At 42.9% G+C, this 22,990-nt stretch overlaps 1 protein-coding gene across 1 annotated transcript in view; it reads left to right on the top strand.

Moving 5' to 3' along the window:
• The window catches only part of dnah9l (dynein, axonemal, heavy polypeptide 9 like), a gene marked incomplete at both ends in the record, with an annotated part of 232,995 nt that overhangs the window by 115,439 nt on the left and 94,566 nt on the right, over nucleotides 1-22,990 (top strand). The window contains 10 exons of the mRNA XM_080438924.1: nucleotides 1,975-2,123; nucleotides 2,718-2,868; nucleotides 3,444-3,575; nucleotides 5,495-5,668; nucleotides 7,759-7,963; nucleotides 9,549-9,714; nucleotides 11,751-11,853; nucleotides 15,443-15,580; nucleotides 18,904-19,005; nucleotides 21,811-21,972. Coding sequence (XP_080295050.1) covers nucleotides 1,975-2,123; nucleotides 2,718-2,868; nucleotides 3,444-3,575; nucleotides 5,495-5,668; nucleotides 7,759-7,963; nucleotides 9,549-9,714; nucleotides 11,751-11,853; nucleotides 15,443-15,580; nucleotides 18,904-19,005; nucleotides 21,811-21,972 — 1,482 coding nt within the window. The remainder of the gene's footprint in view (nucleotides 1-1,974; nucleotides 2,124-2,717; nucleotides 2,869-3,443; nucleotides 3,576-5,494; nucleotides 5,669-7,758; nucleotides 7,964-9,548; nucleotides 9,715-11,750; nucleotides 11,854-15,442; nucleotides 15,581-18,903; nucleotides 19,006-21,810; nucleotides 21,973-22,990) is intronic.

Below are 22,990 nucleotides of genomic sequence, written 5' to 3'. Positions count from 1 at the left end.
AATAGGGCTTTGCAGTGGGCGGGGCCTAATAATAACACTAAGAAGAGGAAGAAGAATCTTTTTTTGACATGAGAAGTGAATAAAACAAAGCAACAGATCATAATGTACTATAGTACATACATAGTATATATGTTACAGGGACATTGGCATTCCAGGGAAATTGAAAAAGGAGCGCCCACCCAGGCAATTCTGTAGAACCAACACTAGAGGGCAATGAAGACACACACATGCGTGTGTGCGCACGCGTGTGCATGCGCACACACACATGCACACGCACACACGCACACATGTGTGTCGTCGTGGATAGTAACCCATATACAGATCTATTCTCCTCCTATCGGGTTACAACTCGGACGGTGCTGATTCGACTAGCAGACCTTCGGCCGGTCGGCGCGGGCACTCGCACCTGGAGCGTCTCCTCGGCCTCAAGCTCTGCTGAGCTCCGTCATGGCTCCTCACGAGCCTCGCGTAAAAAAAAGAAAAAAAGAAAAGCCCCGCCTCGCGCCGAAGCCCCGCGCGTGACATATACATATAGTACTATGGTACTACAGATCATAACATACTGAGGTCCTGAGCTAAGAACTTGTAGATCTGCTATTTTCAAAAGATGTTTATACATTCTATACTTTTGAAAATGGGCACGTGGGTGACTCACCCTGTCCTCTTGATACGCGAGGGGGCCGTGTTTTTTCGATAACTTTTTTCATTTATTTTTTATATCTTTTTTTGAAAATTAAATACATTAAAAAATTAAAAAAATTAAATGAAAAAAGTAATAAAAAAAACACGGCCCCCTCGCGTATTAGGAGGGCAGGGTGAGTCACCAGAACCAAGGACGGGTGTTTTTGATGAATCTAACATGTTAAAAATGGAGTTTGAAGTTATAATGGGTTTGTATGGGAAGGGGGCGTGTCCGATAAAATTAATATCAAATATCTAAATAATTAATCAAGCAACTTAAAAACGGTCTGGGGGGCTCTCAAAAGCCTGAGTAGATGATAAAATGACCCAAAGTTTTTTTGAAAGTGAAATATCCCTTTAAATTCTTATTTATTCTTTTTTTCCTTTTTCTTTCTTTTTCTTAATTGTGTAGCTGACCTTTGATCTGAATTGTATTGTATTCTCATTATCTTTTTCTTTTTTGTTTTTGTTTTGAACATTGTTGTAGCACTTTGAGATTTGGTTCAAATGGATGTGCTTAATAAAAACATATTAAGCACATAGTAAAGTTATTTGATTAGAACAAAGGTGATTAAATAATTGTATAATCTTAATTCCCTTTTAAAAATCTTGATTATATTTCATTAAAACTTTAATTCAATTAGTCTATAATCACTTCACTTCAAACTTAATTATATCTGTTTTACTTTGTCTGTAAGCACAAATGTCTGTGTCTTCAGGTGTTGACTCTATGTCTGTCTCTATGTCTGTGTCTTCAGGTGTTGACTCTATGTCTGTCATCCATGTCTCTATGTCTGTGTCTTCAGGTGTTGACTCTATGTCTGTCATCCATGTCTCTATGTCTGTGTCTTCAGGTGTTGACTCTATGTCTCTCATCCATGTCTCTATGTCTGTGTCTTCAGGTGTTGACTCTAGCCAGTAATGAGAGGATCAGTCTGTCCTCATCCATGTCTCTGTGTCTCTGTGTCTCTATGTCTTCAGGTGTTGACTCTGTCTGTCTCTGTGTCTGTGTCTTCAGGTGTTGACTCTATGTCTCTGTGTCTGTCTTCAGGTATTGATTGACTATGTCTCTCATCCATGTCTTTAAGTCTCTGTGTCTGTGTCTTCAGGTGTTGACTCAATGTCTGTCTCTATGTCTCTGTGTCTTCAGGTGTTGACTCTATGTCTCTCAGTCTCTGTGTCTGTGTCTTCAGGTGTTGACTCTATGTCTGTCCTCATCCATGTCTCTATGTCTGTGTCTTCAGGTGTTGACTCTATGTCTGTCTCTATGTCTCTATGTCTCTGTGTCTTCAGGTATTGACTCTAGCCAGTAATGAGAGGATCAGTCTGTCCTCATCCATGCGTCTCCTGTTTGAGATCTCTCACCTCAGAGCTGCTACTCCAGCCACCGTGTCCAGAGCAGGAATCCTCTATGTCAATCCTCAGGACCTGGTCTGGAGCTCGTAAGTTACAGCCGTCATGCTTTAGGAAATATATTAATTTGTTTTAGTCTTGTTTTAGTAAAACAAGTATGTATTGTGTTTGATCTTATATGAAAGTGTATTGCTGCTATGTTAGGATGTATTTGTTGAAACCATATTTATTTAATCCCCCCCCTTGCATCATTACAGTTTAGTTGTAGTTAGTTTTGTGAGTGCAGAATTAGCTTAAGTTTTTTGCAAATGAATACCTTATTTTATTTATTTTTGCGTAACTCTTTGTCATAGTTTAGTTTTTCAGGTGTTTGTAGAGAACTTAGATTAATAGAAGCAGAAAAAGGTCTGGATGAAACAAGGCTGACTGATGGTGGTTCCAGTTGTTAGTTTGTTAGTTTTGCATCGTTTATTTCATTTAGTTTTAGTTTATTTCAACTGTAGTTGTAGGGTTAGGCTCTTTAATTTAGCCCTTTCTCCCCTTTGACTTTTGGTATAAGTCTTAGTTTGACTACAATAACCCTGCTTGTACACACACACACACACACACACACACACACACACACACACACACACACACACACACACACACACACCATTATCTTTTGTGCCCCTCCCCCTCAGGTATGTGACGAGCTGGATTGACACCCGGCACGCCCAATCAGAGCGAGCCAACCTGACCATTCTGTTTGACAAGTACGTCCCTTCCTGCATGGAGCAGGTCCGCTGCAACCTGAAGACCATCACCCCCATACCAGAGACCAGCATGGTCCAGGTAAGACCATCACCCCCATACCAGAGACCAGCATGGTCCAGGTAAGACCTGAAGACCATCACCCCCATGCCAGAGACCAGCATGGTCCAGGTAAGACCTGAAGACCATCACCCCCATGCCAGAGACCAGTATGGTCCAGGTAAGACCTGAAGACCATCACCCCCATACCAGAGACCAGCATGGTCCAGGTAATTAAAACTATCATCAATATACATGTTAATAACACAGATTCAGAATCTTCATCATTTACCTAAAAGTCCAATAAGCTGAAATTGGCTTGACAATAATACTAAAATAATGCTTAAATATCCAGTCACATTTAGAGACTCTGCTATGAGAGCATTTGCCAAAAACAGCAGATCTATAAGCTCTCAACACGTCGCTTTGCAACGTATTGTGAGCCTGTGAGAGGTGTTGAGACGGCCAACTCAGGTCTGTGAGTTTAGAGGGTTTTTAGTGTCAAATCTGCTGATCCCATTGGACACCACTGACCTCTCTGTGGCGTCCAATCGGATGCTCTGTTTTCTCTGCATCGTCCAATCGGATACTCTCCTTCCTGTGCATCGTCCAATCAGACGCTGTGTTCCTTGCTGGACTGCCTGCTGACAGAAGACAACACTCCGGCTGACTCTCCCAGAGAACTGTATGAAATCTACTTTGTGTTCTCCTGTGTCTGGGCCTTTGGAGGAGCTCTCTTCCAAGACCATGTGAGTCAGCCTGAGTGATTGATTGATTGATTGATTGATTGATTGATTGATTGTATGCTTTATTAGACAGAAATGTAAACAGCACGAAGTACATTAAGACATTTAGGTTAAAAGGATAACATAAAAAGGTCCAGGGAACTTGTTTCCATTGTGGTCATATGTATTCAATTAAAATCTAAAAACAGATTAAATTGCATTAATTCGCATTACAGTTACATCAATATCAATATAAAACAACTTAAAACATGAACCTGTCCTAGTTTACTGAGACACTACACTGTCTCTGTATTCTATGATCCTATAGTTTACTGAGACACTACACTGTCTCTGTATTCTATGATCCTATAGTTTACTGAGACACTACACTGTCTCTGTATTCTATGATCCTATAGTTTACTGAGACTCTACACTGTCTCTCTGTATTCTATGATCCTATAGTTTACTGAGACACTACACTGTCTCTATATTCTATGATCCTATAGTTTACTGAGACACTACACTGTCTCTGTATTCTATGATCCTATAGTTTACTGAGACACTCACACTACACTGTCTCTGTATTCTATGATCCTTTAGTTTACTGAGACACTACACTGTCTCTGTATTCTATGATCCTATAGTTTACTGAGACACTCACACTACACTGTCTCTGTATTCTATGATCCTTTAGTTTACTGAGACACTACACTGTCTCTGTATTCTATGATCCTATAGTTTACTGAGACACTACACTGTCTCTGTATTCTATGATCCTATAGTTTACTGAGACACTACACTGTCTCTGTATTCTATGATCCTATAGTTTACTGAGACACTACACTGTCTCTGTATTCTATGATCCTATAGTTTACTGAGACACTACACTGTCTCTGTATTCTATGATCCTATAGTTTACTGAGACACTACACTGTCTCTCTGTATTCTATGATCCTATAGTTTACTGAGACACTACACTGTCTCTGTATTCTATGATCCTATAGTTTACTGAGACACTACACTGTCTCTCTGTATTCTATGATCCTATAGTTTACTGAGACACTACACTGTCTCTGTATTCTATGATCCTATAGTTTACTGAGACACTACACTGTCTCTCTGTATTCTATGATCCTATAGTTTACTGAGACACTACACTGTCTCTCTGTATTCTATGATCCTATAGTTTACTGAGACACTACACTGTCTCTGTATTCTATGATCCTATAGTTTACTGAGACACTACACTGTCTCTGTATTCTATGATCCTATAGTTTACTGAGACACTACACTGTCTCTATGTATTCTGTATGTGTTTGTGGAATGCCCTCCCTGAGAGCCCCACATTTTAATTAGTTTCTAATTGATCTTTTCCCCAAGAAAGGTTCTAATTTGTTGCAATGTTTCAAAGACCGTCAGCGCACACTGCTTTGGTTGTGTACTGTTGTGTAGTATTGTTGTGTGTTGTTGTGTATTGTTGTGTATTGTTGTGTATTGTTGTTCTGTTATTATTACAACCCAAGACAACTTAAGGAACAATAACAACAGTCAAACTTTATTAATCGCTCTGAACTCTGACAAGTGACTCTTCTTCTGTCACATTACATTCTCTATGTCCCAAAGCCCCATAGTCCACAGCGCCCCCCTGAGGCACATTAGTACCATTACAGTTGAATGAAGTGTACTCTGCGCCCCCCTGAGGCACATAAGTACCATTACAGTTGAATTAAGTGTACTCTGGTACGGAAGAATCATGAGCAATGTAAATGCTGGCCAGCGGGGAGCGGGCAATCATACTCGGGAAGATTTGAATCAGTTGGACCCAGTCTGAATCCGTCCAAAAAGAGCATCTGCTAAATGCCTACATTGTAAATTGTGTATGTGTGTGTGTGTGTGTGTGTGTGTGTGTGTGTGTGTGTGTGTGTGTGTGTGTGTGTGTGTAGCTGATGGACTACAGGGCAGAGTTCAGTCGCTGGTGGTGTAAGGAGATGAGAGCGGTGAAGTTTCCCTCTCAGGGAACCGTGTTCGACTACTTCATCGACCCAGAGAGCAACAAGTTCACCCCCTGGACTGAGAAGATGCTTCCCTTTGAGCTGGAGCCTGATGTCCCACTACAGGTGTGTTACCCCTAAACCCCTAACCCTTAACCCTTAACCCCTAACCCCTAACCCTAAACCCCTAAACCCCTAACCCCTAAACCCCTAACCCTTAACCCTAAACCCCTAACCCCTAAACCCCTAAACCCCTAACCCCTAAACCCTAAACCCTAACCCCTAAATCCCTAACCCCTAAACCCTAACCCCTAACCCCTAACCCCTAAACCTCTAACCCCTAAACCCCTAACCCCTAACCCCTAACCCTTAACCCCTTAACCCCTAACCCCTAACCCCTAACCAAGCTCCCAGAACCCAGTGGTTGCATTGAAGCTCATTGGACATGCTAGCCATTCATAGGTACAGCAGCTCAAAACGGCCTGGGGCCACTGTACATGAACGAGCCAAAACATTTTCGCAATAGGCTCGACTCATGAGCTTGCGCACAAGTTTGTGCACGGGGCTGTGCACTGAGGTGACGCAAAACGCCTCACCGATGTGACGCAAAACGTGTGGCAGAAGCCCCTAATAAACCTGGCCTCACATTTCACAACCAGGAAGAAGGGCTGATTTTGCCTCATGGAATGTGGACAGGAGTGACTGTAATAACTACCGTGGCATTTCCCTCCTCAGTACTGTTGGGAAGCTCTTTGCTCATGTCACATTGAAGAGGCTCCAAGTACTGGCAGAGAGGGTTTACCCAGAATCGCAGTGTGGATTCCGAGCCAACAGGTCGACCATCGACATGGTCTTTTCCCTCAGGCAGCTACAGGAGAAATGTAGGGAACAAAGGAAGCCACTCTTTGTAGCCTTCATAGATCTCACCAAGGCCTTTGATCTGGTCAGCAGGGAAGGCCTCTTCAAGATCCTCCCCAAGATCGGATGTCCACCCAGGCTCTTGTGCTTCATCAAGTCTTTCCACGAAGACACAAAGGGTACAGTGGTCTTTGATGGCTTAACATCAGATGCTTTTGACATCCGAGGTGGAGTGAAACAAGGCTGTGTCCTCGCGCCCACCCTGTTCGGGATCTTCTTCTCTGTCCTGCTGAAGCAAGCCTTCGGATCTGCCACAGAGGGCATCTATCTCCGGACCAGAACAGATGGGAAGCTATTTAACCTTTCCAGATTAAGAGCAAAGTCCAAAGTTCAGGTGAAGTGCCTGAGAGACTTCCTCTTCGCAGATGATGCGGCAATCACCACCCACTCAGCTGAAGAGTTACAGCAGCTCATGAGCCGCTTCAGCGAGGCATGCCACAACTTCGGACTTACAATTAGCCTGAAAAAAACACAGGTCATGGGACAGGATGTGGACTCACCACCTAACATCAGGATATCCAACTATGTATTGGAGGTTGTCCACGACTTTGTGTACCTGGGTTCAACAATCTCTGACTCGCTCTGTATTGACCAGGAGCTCAACAAGCGCATCGGCAAGGCAGCTACCAGCATGTCCAGACTTACAAATAGGGTGTGGACCAACAGTAAGCTGACACAGCAAACCAAGATCCAGGTCTACAGAGCATGTGTCATGAGCACCCTCCTGTATGGCAGTGAGTCCTGGACATTACACACTCGGCAGGAACGTAGACTTAATGCCTTCCACATGCGCTGCCTTAGACGCATTATGGACATCACTTGGCAAGACAAAGTGCCAAACAACACCGTCCTGGAGAGTGCTGGAATCCCCAGCATGTACAGCACTCTGAAACAGAGACGCATGCGCTGGCTCGGTCATGTGGTGAGGATGGATGATGAACGGATTCCCAGGGATCTCCTCTATGGAGAATTAGTTCAGGGAAAACGTCCCATAGGTAGACCTAAACTGCGCTACAAAGAGAGACCTGAAGGCCCTGAACATCGACCTGGACACCTGGGAAGCTGCAGCATTAGATCGAATGGCTTGGAAACGGATTATTCAGGACGGTCTCTTCAAGTTTGAAGAGACGCTTGCCCAGCAGTCCGTGGCGAAGAGACTGAGGTGAAAAAATTTGGCCCAAAGCCAGACAGACAGACCAGCATCAGTCTTCCCCTGAGTGATAGTGTTTATATGTGAGATAGTGTTTATATGTCCTTCCAGACTATATGATGTACTTCATAGTGTTTATATGTTCCAGACGTTGCTGGTCCACACCCCAGAGACCCTCTGCCTGACGTACTTCTTAGACCTGCTGCTGCACAGAGGAAAGCCAGTCATGTTGGTGGGCAACGCTGGCGTGGGCAAGACCATCCTGGTGTGTGACTACGTAGCCAAGCTGAAGGAGGATTACATGGTGGCTAAAGTCCCCTTTAATTACTACACCACGTCAGCCATGTTGCAGCGTGAGTCTTTAACTACTACACTATGTCAGTGAGTCTTTAACTACTACACTATGTCAGTGAGTCTTTAACTATTACACTATGTCAGTGAGTCTTTAACTATTACACTATGTCAGTGAGTCTTTAACTATTACACTATGTCAGTGAGTCTTTAACTATTACACTATGTCAGTGAGTCTTTAACTATTACACTATGTCAGTGAGTCTTTAACTATTACACTATGTCAGTGAGTCTTTAACTATTACACTATGTCAGTGAGTCTTTAACTATTACACTATGTCAGTGAGTCTTTAACTATTACACTATGTCAGTGAGTCTTTAACTATTACACTATGTCAGTGAGTCTTTAACTATTACACTATGTCAGTGAGTCTTTAACTATTACACTATGTCAGTGAGTCTTTAACTATTACACTATGTCAGCCATGTTGCAGCCTGAGTCTTTAACTATTACACTATGTCAGTGAGTCTTTAACTACTACACTATGTCAGTGAGTCTTTAACTATTACACTATGTCAGTGAGTCTTTAACTATTACACTATGTCAGTGAGTCTTTAACTATTACACTATGTCAGTGAGTCTTTAACTACTACACTATGTCAGTGAGTCTTTAACTACTACACTATGTCAGTGAGTCTTTAACTATTACACTATGTCAGTGAGTCTTTAACTACTACACTATGTCAGTGAGTCTTTAACTATTACACTATGTCAGTGAGTCTTTAACTATTACACTATGTCAGTGAGTCTTTAACTACTACACTATGTCAGTGAGTCTTTAACTACTACACTATGTCAGTGAGTCTTTAACTATTACACTATGTCAGTCATGTAGCAACATGAGTCTTTAACGTGTTATTACAATCTACGGCAGTGTTGTGCCAAGTCACGGTTAAGGACACACTGTGATTGGCCAGTTAGTCACTTTGATTGGCAGTTGTGCGTTGTGTGAGCCTTGTATGTGTTTTTGAAACGTTGTCTAATGTGGCTAAATTATGGCTAAACCTAACCTGAACCCTAACCTCACAAAGACTATGCCTAACCCTAACCTCACAAAGACTATGCCAACCCTAACCTAAACGCTAATACAATTATTCATGATGCATTTTAGAAGGAAAACAAGTGCATTGAGAGTGTACATTCAATCCCATGACAAGAAGTCCAACGCTTAAGTCAGCTCCCCACCGAGGCAGCTGGCAGGAACTGCCCGTTTTGGTAGAAACAGGCAGTTCCTGTTCTTTCATTTGGACCAATCAGAAGACGGTCCTTGGCACAACACTGCCGTTGTTAGAAATCATGCCTATTTAACAATAACTGCTACACTCTATGTCAGCCATGTTGCATCATCATGTGTGGTCATATTATCACAAATATCTATACACAATATTTGATCAAACATGATTTGGATTCCGTGGAGGTCGTGGGTTCGAGTCCACCATGGTGCATCCGGCTTCTTCGAGCGTCTATACGAACACATGCTATTAAAGTACCGGTAGCCCAAGTACTAGAACATGTATATTGAAAGACATCAAATGAATGAGTTGAGTTTATGCATGTGAGACACAAAATGGCCGACCTCTCTGCAGGGGTCCTGGAGAAGCCTCTGGAGAAGAAGGCGGGGCGAACCTTCGCTCCTCAGGGAACCAACAGACTGATCTACTTCATAGACGACCTCAACATGCCTGAGGTCGACACCTATGGCACCGTCCAACCTCACACCCTGATCAGACAACATCTGGACTACAGTCACTGGTACACACACACACACACACACACACACACACACACACACACACACACACACACACACACACACACACACACAACAAGCGCACGTTGTTTACATTTCAGCTCATTCAAGCCTTCCTTCCCAGTAGAAAAAACGATGTGACTATTGAACTGTACGGATCTACAAGTTCACAATGCGTTGCAATGCGATGCATTGTGGACTTGTAGATCTGCTACTTTCAATAGATTTGTATACATTTTATACATTTGAAGACTTAAAATTAGCACTTGTCAAGTCAGACGAATGTATAAACCTTCACTTCCGGACGGTGGACTTGGTCAGGTTATGGGAAAGTAAGTGTCTTCTGGTCTGTGGAATGTAAAATAAGACACTGTTGGCTTATAAACTTAAACGTATAAAATAACAAGTGTGAACCCATAGTCATATGCATAGCTATTTAGATATGTGGCATACATATGGGTATATAAAATAAAGTGTTATATTGAACAGTAATTCACATTTTACCTATCATTTCATAATGGACAGATTTACTGTCCATTGGGGGGCATGACCTTTGGGCAAGTAGAACATGACCTTAGTGTTAACCCCTGCATGGTTCATATTTCTGTCATGGACCCCAGGAGAAGTAGCTGCTAATGGGGTCCCAATAAAGACTAAGGAGTATTGGGACTTTGGAATAATGGGCCAAGAGATCAGTGGGCACAGAGACTCAAACATAATGCCACACAGAGACTCAAACATAATGCCACATAGAGACTCAAACATAATGCCACATAGAGACTCAAACATAATGCCACACAGAGACTCAAACATAATGCCACACAGAGACTCAAACATAATGCCACACAGAGACTCAAACATAATGCCACACAGAGACTCAAACATAATGCCACACAGAGACTCAAACATAATGCCACACAGAGACTCAAACATAATGCCACACAGAGACTCAAACATAATGCTACACAGAGACTCAAACATAATGCCACACAGAGACTCAAACATAATGCCACACAGAGACTCAAACATAATGCCACACAGAGACTCAAACATAATGCTACACAGAGACTCAAACATAATGCCACACAGAGACTCAAACATAATGCCACACAGAGACTCAAACATAATGCCACACAGAGACTCAAACATAATGCCACACAGAGACTCAAACATAATGCCACACAGAGACTCAAACATAATGCCACACAGAGACTCAAACATAATGCCACACAGAGACTCAAACATAATGCTACACAGAGACTCAAACATAATGCCACACAGAGACTCAAACATAATGCCACACAGAGACTCAAACATAATGCTACACAGAGACTCAAACATAATGCCACACAGAGACTCAAACATAATGCTACACAGAGACTCAAACATAATGCCACACAGAGACTCAAACATAATGCCACACAGAGACTCAAACATAATGCTACACAGAGACTCAAACATAATGCCACACAGAGACTCAAACATAATGCCACACAGAGACTCAAACATAATGCCACACAGAGACTCAAACATAATGCCACACAGAGACTCAAACATAATGCTACACAGAGACTCAAACATAATGCCACACAGAGACTCAAACATAATGCCACACAGAGACTCAAACATAATGCCACACAGAGACTCAAACATAATGCCACACAGAGACTCAAACATAATGCCACACAGAGACTCAAACATAATGCCACACAGAGACTCAAACATAATGCTACACAGAGACTCAAACATAATGCCACACAGAGACTCAAACATAATGCCACACAGAGACTCAAACATAATGCTACACAGAGACTCAAACATAATGCTACACAGAGACTCAAACATAATGCCACACAGAGACTCAAACATAATGCCACACAGAGACTCAAACATAATGCTACACAGAGACTCAAACATAATGCCACACAGAGACTCAAACATAATGCCACACAGGCAACTTATAGAAGATCTCATATATGATTGATTGACAGGTATGCCAGACACATAGAATATCTAATCATATATGATTGATTGACAGGTATGACAGACAGAGGCTGGTGTTGAAAGAGATCCATAACTGTCAGTACATCACCTGTATGAACCCTACAGCTGGAAGCTTCTCTGTTAACCCCAGACTACAGGTAGGCACACACACACACACACACACACACACACACACACACACACACACACACACACACACACACACACACACACACACACACACACACACACACACACACTTCTGCAGTAGAAATGAGTATGTCATGCTCTCAGAAAACGTAGGACATCCAGATCAGAAAACACACAAGCTGTCCTCCATACAGAGGGATTATAGACAGTGAGACATAGTGACTAATTATTCATACAACGGGATTATAGACAGTGAGACATAGTAACTAATTATTCATACAGAGGGCTGGGATTATAGACAGTGAGACATAGTAACTAACTATTCATACAGAGGGCTGGGATTATAGACAGTGAGACATAGTAACTAACTATTCATACAGAGGGCTGGGATTATAGACAGTGAGACATAGTAACTAACTATTCATACAGAGGGCTGGGATTATAGACAGTGAGACATAGTAACTAACTATTCATACAGAGGGCTGGGATTATAGACAGTGAGACATAGTAACTAATTATTCATACAGAGGGCTGGGATTATAGACAGTGAGACATAGTAACTAATTATTCATACAGAGGGCTGGGATTATAGACAGTGAGACATAGTAACTAACTATTCATACAGAGGGCTGGGATTATAGACAGTGAGACATAGTAGCTAATTATTCATACAGAGGGCTGGGATTATAGACAGCGAGACATAGTAACTAATTATTCATACATACAGAGGGATTATAGACAGCGAGACATAGTAACTAACTATTCATACAGAGGGCTGGGATTATAGACAGCGAGACATAGTAACTAATTATTCATACAGAGGGATTATAGACAGCGAGACATAGTAACTAACTATTCATACAGAGGGCTGGGATTATAGACAGTGAGACATAGTAACTAATTATTCATACAGAGGGATTATAGACAGTGAGACATAGTAACTAACTATTCATACAGAGGGCTGGGATTATAGACAGCGAGACATAGTAACTAATTATTCATACAGAGGGATTATAGACAGTGAGACATAGTAACTAATTATTCATACAGAGGGATTATATACAGAGGACTGGGATTATAGACAGTGAGACATAGTAACTAACTATTCATACAGAGGGCTGGGATTATAGACAGTGAGACATAGTAACTAACTATTCATACAGAGGGCTGGGATTATAGACAGTGAGACATAGTAACTAATTATTCATACAGAGGGCTGGGATTATAGACAGCGAGACATAGTAACTAACTATCCATACATACAGAGGGCTGGGATTATAGACAGTGAGACATAATAACTAACTATTCCACAAAAATCTCCAAATGACCAGAAGCATTAGAACATTGTGTGAGGCAACAGTCTGACCACACCAGACCAAGTGTTAGTTAGACCAGACCAAGTGTTAGTTAGACCAGACTAAGTTTTAGTTAGACCAGACTAAGTGTTAGTTAGACCAGACTAAGTGTTAGTTAGACCAGACTAAGTGTTAGTTAGACCAGACTAAGTGTTGGTTAGACCAGACCAAGTGTTAGTTAGACCAGACTAAGTGTTAGTTAGACCAGACTAAGTGTTATAGTTAGACCAGACCAAGTGTTAGTTAGACCAGACCAAGAGTTAGTTAGACCAGACCAAGTGTTAGTTAGACCAGACTAAGTGTTAGTTAGACCAGACCAAGTGTTAGTTAGACCAGACCAAGTGTTAGTTAGACCAGACTAAGTGTTAGTTAGACCAGACTAAGTGTTAGTTAGACCAGACTAAGTGTTGGTTAGACCAGACTAAGTGTTGGTTAGACCAGACCAAGTGTTAGTTAGACCAGACCAAGTGTTAGTTAGACCAGACCAAGTGTTAGTTAGACCAGACCAAGTGTTAGTTAGACCAGACCAAGTGTTAGTTAGACCAGACCAAGTGTTAGTTAGACCAGACCAAGTGTTAGTTAGACCAGACCAAGTGTTAGTTAGACCAGACCAAGTGTTAGTTAGACCAGACCAAGTGTTAGTTAGACCAGACCAAGTGTTAGTTAGACCAGACCAAGTGTTAGTTAGACCAGACCAAGTGTTAGTTAGACCAGACCAAGTGTTAGTTAGACCAGACCAAGTGTTAGTTAGACCAGACCAAGTGTTAGTTAGACCAGACTAAGTGTTAGTTAGACCAGACTAAGTGTTAGTTAGACTAAGTGTTAGTTAGACCAGACTAAGTGTTAGTTAGACCAGACTAAGTGTTGGTTAAGTGTTGGTTAGACCAGACTAAGTGTTGGTTAGACCAGACCAAGTGTTAGTTAGACCAGACTAGTGTTTGAACAGATCATATGAACAGATCATTACCATGAACATGAACAAAATCATTCACTGAAAGGAATGTTTTTTTCACACTACTATCTGGCATCAGTCTAAACAATATAATATAAAAACAAATATATAAAATCATCTGTGCATTGAAACTATAGAAACTATAGAAACTAGGATCTACAGATCTACAAATGAACCTGTCATCTGTCTAAATAACATGAGACCAAAGATCACTGACAATAGACCTATTTATTTGGGAGATTTCCATATGGAATTATGATCATACTATGATGTAAAAGCACAGCGTGTTAGAAATGTAACTAATTAAAGTGATGCATTATAATCAGTGCTGATGTCTCCCCATAATGTTAATATGTATATGTAGAGCTCTCTCTCTCTCTCTCTCTCTCTCTCTCTCTCTCTCTCTCTCTCTCTCTCTCTCTCTCTCTCTCTCTCTCTCTCTCTCTCTCTCTCTCTCTCTCTCTCTCTCTCTCTCTCTCTCTCTCTCTCTCTCTCTCTCTCTCTCTCTCTCTCTCTCTCTCTCTCTCTCTCTCTCTCTCTCTCTCTCTCTCTCTCTCTCTCTCTCTCTCTCTCTCTCTACAGTATATTGTGGGACACTGATCAAGGCCAAGACACAGAGAGGCAGGGTACAAACCCAATAAAGGGCATTTATTGCAGGTTTGGCTCAGAGAGCATTGTTTATGTTTTTCTTTTCCAAACTCAAATCATAAAATAACGCAAACATTAACACAGGTTCTTCCCAGGGTCGGGGTTTCCTTTCACATTCACAATCCATGCATTTAGTACGTTCCGCAGGTTGCCTATAAAATAAAAGAGACATTCCTTTAGTTTCCAATTTCACTTTAGCAATGTCACATAGGTACTTACCGCCCGAGCACCTGTCCATTCACCAGGAGAGCCAGTGGAGAGTGAGAGAGAGCGTTTGTGTTTGTAGCTTGGGGTGCCACACCTAGCCAGTCATCACAGGTGCGCTGAGTTGGGGCTGATTCATGATGAGGAGAGGTAGGTACCGCCCCTCAATGACGTGGCCTAGGCTGTGGTGCTGTCTGCCAGGTCTCTCTCTGTCTCTCTCCCACTGTTTCTCCATGGTGAGGTGCCTACCTGTCGGGCGGTTTCCCAGTGAAACTCCACAATATGTACAGATAAATAGAAACTTACAGTTTACCATGTTAGTTGTATTGATCCTAGCGCAATCATTAATAATGCTGTGTGTGTGTGTGTGTGTGTGTGTGTGTGTGTGTGTGTGTGTGTGTGTGTGTGTGTGTGTGTGTGTGTGTGTGTGTACATCAGAGACATTTCTCTGTGTTCTCGGTGAACTTCCCCGGTCCAGACGGTCTGGCCACCATCTTCTCCAGCATCCTGTCGGCTCACTTCCTGCAAGGAGGCTTCAGCTACGGGGTCTCACGCTCTGTGGGGACCCTCATCCAGGTCTGTCTGTCTGTCTGTCTGTCTGTCTGTCTGTCTGTCAATCTAAAGCATATGACTCATCATTGTTTGGTGAGTCACATGCTTTGCTATTGGCTCATGGTACGGTGACCTAACCAAAGCCTTAACATTAATGTAAGCCCTAACATTACATTACAGTCATTTAGCAGAAACTTCTAATCACCAGAAGTATTAAGTGCATTCTCTTCTAAAATAAGCAACTACGAGTATACCTAGCACTAAGGTAGAAGTGCTAAAAGAGTCTTGTCTTGGGGCCTACAGTAACAGGCTGGTCAGGCTTGTCTTGGGGCCTACAGTAACAGGCTGGTCAGGCTTGTCCTGGGGCCTACAGAAACAGGCTGGTCAGGCTTGTCCTGGGGCCTACAGTAACAGGCTGGTCAGGCTTGTCTTGGGGCATACAGTAACAGGCTGGTCAGGCTTGTCTTGGGGCCTACAGTAACAGGCTGGTCAGGCTTGTCTTGGGGCATACAGTAACAGGCTGGTCAGGCTTGTCTTGGGGCCTACAGTAACAGGCTGGTCAGGCTTGTCTTGGGGCCTACAGTAACAGGCTGGTCAGGCTTGTCCTGGGGCCTACAGTAACAGGCTGGTCAGGCTTGTCCTGGGGCCTACAGTAACAGGCTGGTCAGGCTTGTCTTGGGGCCTACAGTAACAGGCTGGTCAGGCTTGTCTTGGGGCCTACAGTAACAGGCTGGTCAGGCTTGTCCTGGGGCCTACAGTAACAGGCTGGTCAGGCTTGTCCTGGGGCCTACAGTAACAGGCTGGTCAGGCTTGTCTTGGGGCCTACAGTAACAGGCTGGTCAGGCTTGTCTTGGGGCCTACAGTAACAGGCTGGTCAGGCTTGTCTTGGGGCCTACAGTAACAGGCTGGTCAGGCTTGTCTTGGGGCCTACAGTATCTGCAAGGGACCATGTTGGAAAGGTTGGGTTGGTTGGCTCCCTCTGGCAGCCAGGGTCAGTTTAACTACAGCTGAAACTGGGCATAATATCTACATCCAGTGGTGGAAAAAGTACTAAAATGTTTTACTTAAAGAGCTGGTGCCATGTTTTTGCACCTTTTCCGTTTTTCATGTGTCTATGAGGTTGATAGAACTTCATTAAGCCCCCCGGTGGTGTTTTTATGGTGTTTTATGTCTTCTCTGACTATTTGGAGTTTCTTCCTGGAGGCTGAAACCTTGAGGGTCAAACGTGCCAATAGAGAAACAGCGCTTTAGTGACATCACAAAGCCATACCCTCCCCCTCATTATCATAACACAACAGGTGTGGGCATGAGGAGGAGGAGGGACTAGGACAGGTGGGTGGTGCTAAGGTGGTGGAGGAGGTGCTAAGGTGAGAACCAGGTATACTTAATGAACTGGAGGCGTGTCCACATAAAAACATAATTTTAACAATTTCTGTACACTTTTTGAAAAAAATCTTCCTCCTAGTATAACCATAATACCTGATGATCATGTTTTAGGGGGGGGGGGGGGATCACTGAAAATCACGGCACCCCGTCTTTAAGTAAAAGTATCAATACTGCAATGTACAGGGGTGCAATTCTCATGGGACGGCCTTGCACGCCGTGCAGGAACCTATTTGACAAGGAGCACGTGCAGGCACACGCATAGATTTAAAACTACTTTAAATTCACACCTCAACAAAGTTTTAACAAAGGAATGACCTAGTGCATATTAATGGTCCATTGTGTGACCTGTTGTTGTAGGTGTTAAGCCACATGCGCGTCACGCCATTAAAATACAGTGCAACCACATACCAAATCAGCATTGCAACACTGGCAATGTAGAAATACTCTGTTACAAGTAAAAGTCCGGAATTCAACATTTACTTGAGTAAAAGTACAAAAGTATTGGTATCAAAATGTACTTAAAGCACCAAAAGTAAAAGTACTAAAATGTTTCTAAATAGCAGATCTACAAGCTCTACAGATCCACAGACCTGACCATGTCTACAGACCTGACCATGTCTACAGACCTGACCACAGACCTGACTATGTCTACAGACCTGACCATGTCTACAGACCTGACCATGTCTACAGACCTGACTATGTCTACAGACCTGACCACAGACCTGACCATGTCTACAGACCTGACCATGTCTACAGACCTGACCATGTCTACAGACCTGACTATGTCTACAGACCTGACCACAGACCTGACCATGTCTACAGACCTGACCATGTCTACAGACCTGACCATGTCTACAGACCTGACCACAGACCTGACCATGTCTACAGACCTGACTATGTCTACAGACCTGACTATGTCTACAGACCTGACCACAGACCTGACCATGTCTACAGACCTGACCATGTCTACAGACCTGACCATGTCTACAGACCTGACCATGTCTACAGACCTGACTATGTCTACAGACCTGACCACATACCTGACCATGTCTACAGACCTGACCATGTCTACAGACCTGACTATGTCTACAGACCTGACTATGTCTACAGACCTGACCACAGACCTGACCATGTCTACAGACCTGACCATGTCTACAGACCTGACTATGTCTACAGACCTGACTATGTCTACAGACCTGACTATGTCTACAGACCTGACTATGTCTACATTCACTGAAATGGGAAACGGCTCATTTAGATTTGGAGGAGCAGTAAACCCCTGACCATAAAGAGCATCAGCAGCCATCTCCTTTTTAACATAAGGGTTAAAGTATGGCTTTTAGAAAAGTTTGCAGAATACTAGGGTCACTTATATTAGTAATGTGATCATGTGTGTGTATGTATGTATGTATACGGTGTAGCTCTACAGTGTTTCATTTATTGCTGTTCTGTCTGTATTTTGGTGTAATGAATTGTTTGTCTCAGACCAAGGACCACAATGGAAACAAGTCGCACGACTTTCTTGTGTTTGTATCCTTGACGTTTCTCAGATGAACATGATGTAACATGATGTAACATGATGTAACATGATGTAACATGATGTAACATGATGTAACATGATGTAACATGATGTAACATGATGTAACATGATGTAACATGATGTAACTGTTACATCATGTTACAATGTAACATGATGTAACATGATGTAACATGATGTAACATGATGTAACATGATGTAACATGACGTAACATGATGTAACATGACGTAACATGACGTAACATGATGTAACTGTTACATCATGTAACATGATGTAACATGATGTAACATGATGTAACATGATGTAACATGATGTAACATGATGTAACTGTTACATCATGTTACATCATGTGATGGGTCATGGGTGTGGTCATGGGTGTGGTCATGGGTGTGGTCATGGGTGTGGTTGGTTGTGTTCCTCCAGGCAGCCATCTGTCTCCATCAGAAGGTCAGTCAGAACTTCCTGCCCACGGCCATCCGCTTCCACTACATCTTCAACCTCCGAGACCTGTCCAATATCTTCCAGGTACTATCTGTCCACCTTATAGACATGTCCATCTGTCCACCTTATAGACATGTCCATCTGTCCACCTTATAGACATGTCCATCTGTCCACCTTATAGACATGTCCATCTGTCCACCTTATAGACATGTCCATCTGTCCACCTTATAGACATGTCCATCTGTCCACCTTATAGACATGTCCATCAGGGTTTCCGCTAGGCATTTTTTGGGCCGGCTACCATGGCCGGCAGGATTGTATTTTACCGTTAGAGCTGCGCTTCTTTCCACTTTATCACAGATGCAATCTGTTCCTATTCTTATAGATAACTCAATGATATGATCTACTAGTCTATATCATGCAGAGATGTCGCTTGCCAAAAATGAAATGAATAAAGTGGGCATGAGTGAACTGCTGCGTGACGAATACCAAAACGCCCGCTGGCGGCTCGCCCCAAAACACAGTCGCCCTGGGGAAAATCCGGCGGTATTCACCTGGTATTCCTAAACATATCAGTAAACTATGCCTAAACCTAACCTTATTCCTAATCTTAACCTCAGTAAAACTATACCTAATCCTAAACCTATTTCTACCCTTATCAGTAAAACAAATACAAGAATACAAGAACCGCTGGTCCGCCTGAAAAATGGGGGCGAGGGTGTTTTGGGGCGAGTCCTCCGGTTACGGCGCGAGCCTTTCCCTGCGCGACACTGTCGTTCAGTATAAACAAATAAATATATACGACCCACACGTGTTCGGGTCCCTTTATCGACAATTGGGTTTGGTTCAGATTCTATCACCTCGGAAAATCCCGGTTCTGTTTATCAACATCCGCGAACCACCTACTCAGTCAGCGCTCTGATTAGGAGGAGACACAGCTGTGTCTCTCAGCTGTGTTGTGGCGTATCAATAATAGCAGATATACAAGCTCACAACGCGGCGCGTTGCAACGTGCTGTGAGCTTGTAGCTCTGATATTTTCAACACGCGACTCCATCGTACAACGAATAGGCTAATCTGCAATTGCAGCGCGCAGCAGCAGCAGCAGAGCAGGCTGTCGGGAATTAAACCACACAGTCAGATCATGATAAAAACTTTAAATTATTATGATTGTAATGATTGTAGCAACTACTTTATCCAAATAATAATATTAATAATAGGCTTAACTCATTCACTGCCAGACTTATTTCTGGCTGTGTTTGCCCACTGCCAGCGATTTAGTGTTTTTTTTTTTTATTGTTTAAAAATGCAAAAAAAATTTTTTTCATTATGATCGCAAGTCCAGTTGTTTCTAAACACACAGGCGAGTCGTGCACGGCGCTCAGACAACAAACATTACGGTCGGGGCGGAGCCCTTCTCCTCCAGCCCAGCGTTAAACAGCATGCATGGTCATGTGAACGGAAAACTCACTTTCTTTTTCCACCTCGCCACAGACCTCGCTAAATCCCTTATGATCGCGTGTTCAACTGTTTGTAGACACACAGGGTAGTTGTGTGAGTGGCCCAGAGAAGACATTTTCAATTTGCGACATTCCATTTTGCAGCAGTAGCAGTTTCAAAACAGCGACGCGAAACAGTGTTCCTCGGCGGAGAAATGCAAAGCAGAGAAAAAGGCGTTTGAAAGCAGAACCCAAACTCGAAAATCTTTGATATGACGTATTTCCGTATCCGGGTGTGCTACAATGAAATGTGTCCCTTCGAGAGATGAACGACGGTGAGATCTTGTTTTAAAAAATGATTTAGCAAAATTGCGTTTTTTACGTCCTAGGCAGGTTTGGTAATTGGCAAAAAATACGTTTTTTACTATGAGTTAAATGATAAAATAGCCTAATAACAGCATTTTCCCAAACGGCCACGGTGGCCGGTGGTGTTTATAATTACCGGCCAATTAAACATTTTACCGGTCAATGGCCGGTAAATACCGGCTAACGGAATCCCTGATGTCCATCTGTCCATTACAGCATGTATTAACCTTATAGAGACCTGTCCAATGTCTTCCAGGTACCATAATGTCCACCTTAGAGACATGTCCATCTGTCCTCATATACATGTCCATCTGTCCTCATATACATGTCCATCTGTCCTCAGATACATGTCCATCTGTCCTCATATACATGTCCATCTGTCCTCATATACATGTCCATCTGTCCTCAGATACATGTCCATCTGTCCTCATATACATGTCCATCTGTCCTCAGATACATGTCCATCTGTCCTCAGATACATGTCCATCTGTCCTCAGATACATGTCCATCTGTCCTCATATACATGTCCATCTGTCCTCATATACATGTCCATCTGTCCTCAGATACATGTCCATCTGTCCTCAGATACATGTCCATCTGTCCTCATATACATGTCCATCTGTCCTCATATACATGTCCATCTGTCCTCAGATACATGTCCATCTGTCCTCATATACATGTCCATCTGTCCTCAGATACATGTCCATCTGTCCTCAGATACATGTCCATCTGTCCTCAGATACATGTCCATCTGTCCTCATATACATGTCCATCTGTCCTCATATACATGTCCATCTGTCCTCAGATACATGTCCATCTGTCCTCAGATACATGTCCATCTGTCCTCATATACATGTCCATCTGTCCTCATATACATGTCCATCTGTCCTCATATACATGTCCATCTGTCCTCAGATACATGTCCATCTGTCCTCAGATACATGTCCATCTGTCCTCAGATACATGTCCATCTGTCCATTAACAACTTAGATACATGTCCATATGTCCTGTGTGTGTGTGTGTGTGTGTGTGTGTGTGTGTGTGTGTGTGTGTGTGTGTGTGTGTGTGTGTGCGTGTGCGTGCAGGGCATCCTGTTCGCCCTGCCTCAGTGCATACGGTATCCCATAGACCTGGTCCACCTCTGGCTTCATGAGAGCTCCAGGGTTTACTCTGACAAACTGATGGAGGAGAAGGACGAGGAACTGTTCACCAAGATCCTCCTGGACACTGGCAAGAGATACTTTGAGGTGAGATGGATGGATGGATGGATAGATAGATAGATAGATAGATAAACAAGGGAACCAGGGGACCTGGTACTGCCAGACCCCTAGTGGTTGAAATCTGAATGGCCGGAAATCTGAATGGTTTCTAAACTACGTCACGCTAAGCTTGGCCAATCAAAAAGAGGGACATATAATGGACGAAAACGATAGCAAAAGGGGACCGACAAAGCCTCATGTAGGCCTGACCCCCTGGGTCATTGCAATAATTAGATGCTACTATGTTCCATATAATAATAAATGCTTTAATTCCCTTAAGTCTTTGCTTGGACTGAAACGGGTGCCTTACCTCATTCTGTTCTAATTAAACCCATTCAATCCGGGAACACATCTGTGTCCTTTTAGATTTTTAGCTTTAACCATTATTTAACACATTGAATGCCAAAAACGGTCCGGACCGTTTTTGAGGGTCCAAACGAGAAGTGCCGAAAACGGTCCGGACCGTTTTTGACCCAATTCTATTTTATACGAGTGGCCCACGTGGGGCGCTAAAACGAAACTTTGACATCACCCAAGGAGTTTCTGAGAAGAAGAGGCTGGATGTGGCTCCATGTCAAAAATCCTTCCGGTCGGCGTTTTCAATGTTATCTCCTTGACTAAAAGCTTAATATCTCCATTTCTTTTTAATGTGGTGGAAACGAGCCGTTTTCGATCGGCGATCACGCTGCAATGGAGGGTCGCGTTGGAAATATTATTGTTCCAGGCGTTAGTCGGGACCCTCCGCCGTCTCGCACGCACGCTTTGTTTACATGCACTTCCGCGTCTGGGCTTCTCACAGCACGAAACGTATAACGCAAGTGGATGGAAGAAATGCAGGCACTCAACGTATAATATTTTAATAAACCTCTGGCACCCAATGTGTTAATACTTTGAGATATTCAAAAGTAGCAGATCATAGATCATAGATCATAGATCATAGATCATAGATCATTGCGCTGCGAGCTTGCAGATCTGCAATTTTTTTTAATCTTGAAGATTTGTGAAA

The sequence above is a fragment of the Gymnoscopelus braueri genome (assembly GCF_963280865.1).
Source record: "Gymnoscopelus braueri genome assembly, chromosome: 10".
In the NCBI taxonomy this organism is placed as follows: domain Eukaryota; kingdom Metazoa; phylum Chordata; class Actinopteri; order Myctophiformes; family Myctophidae; genus Gymnoscopelus; species Gymnoscopelus braueri.
This window is presented reverse-complemented; position numbering and strand designations above follow the sequence as displayed.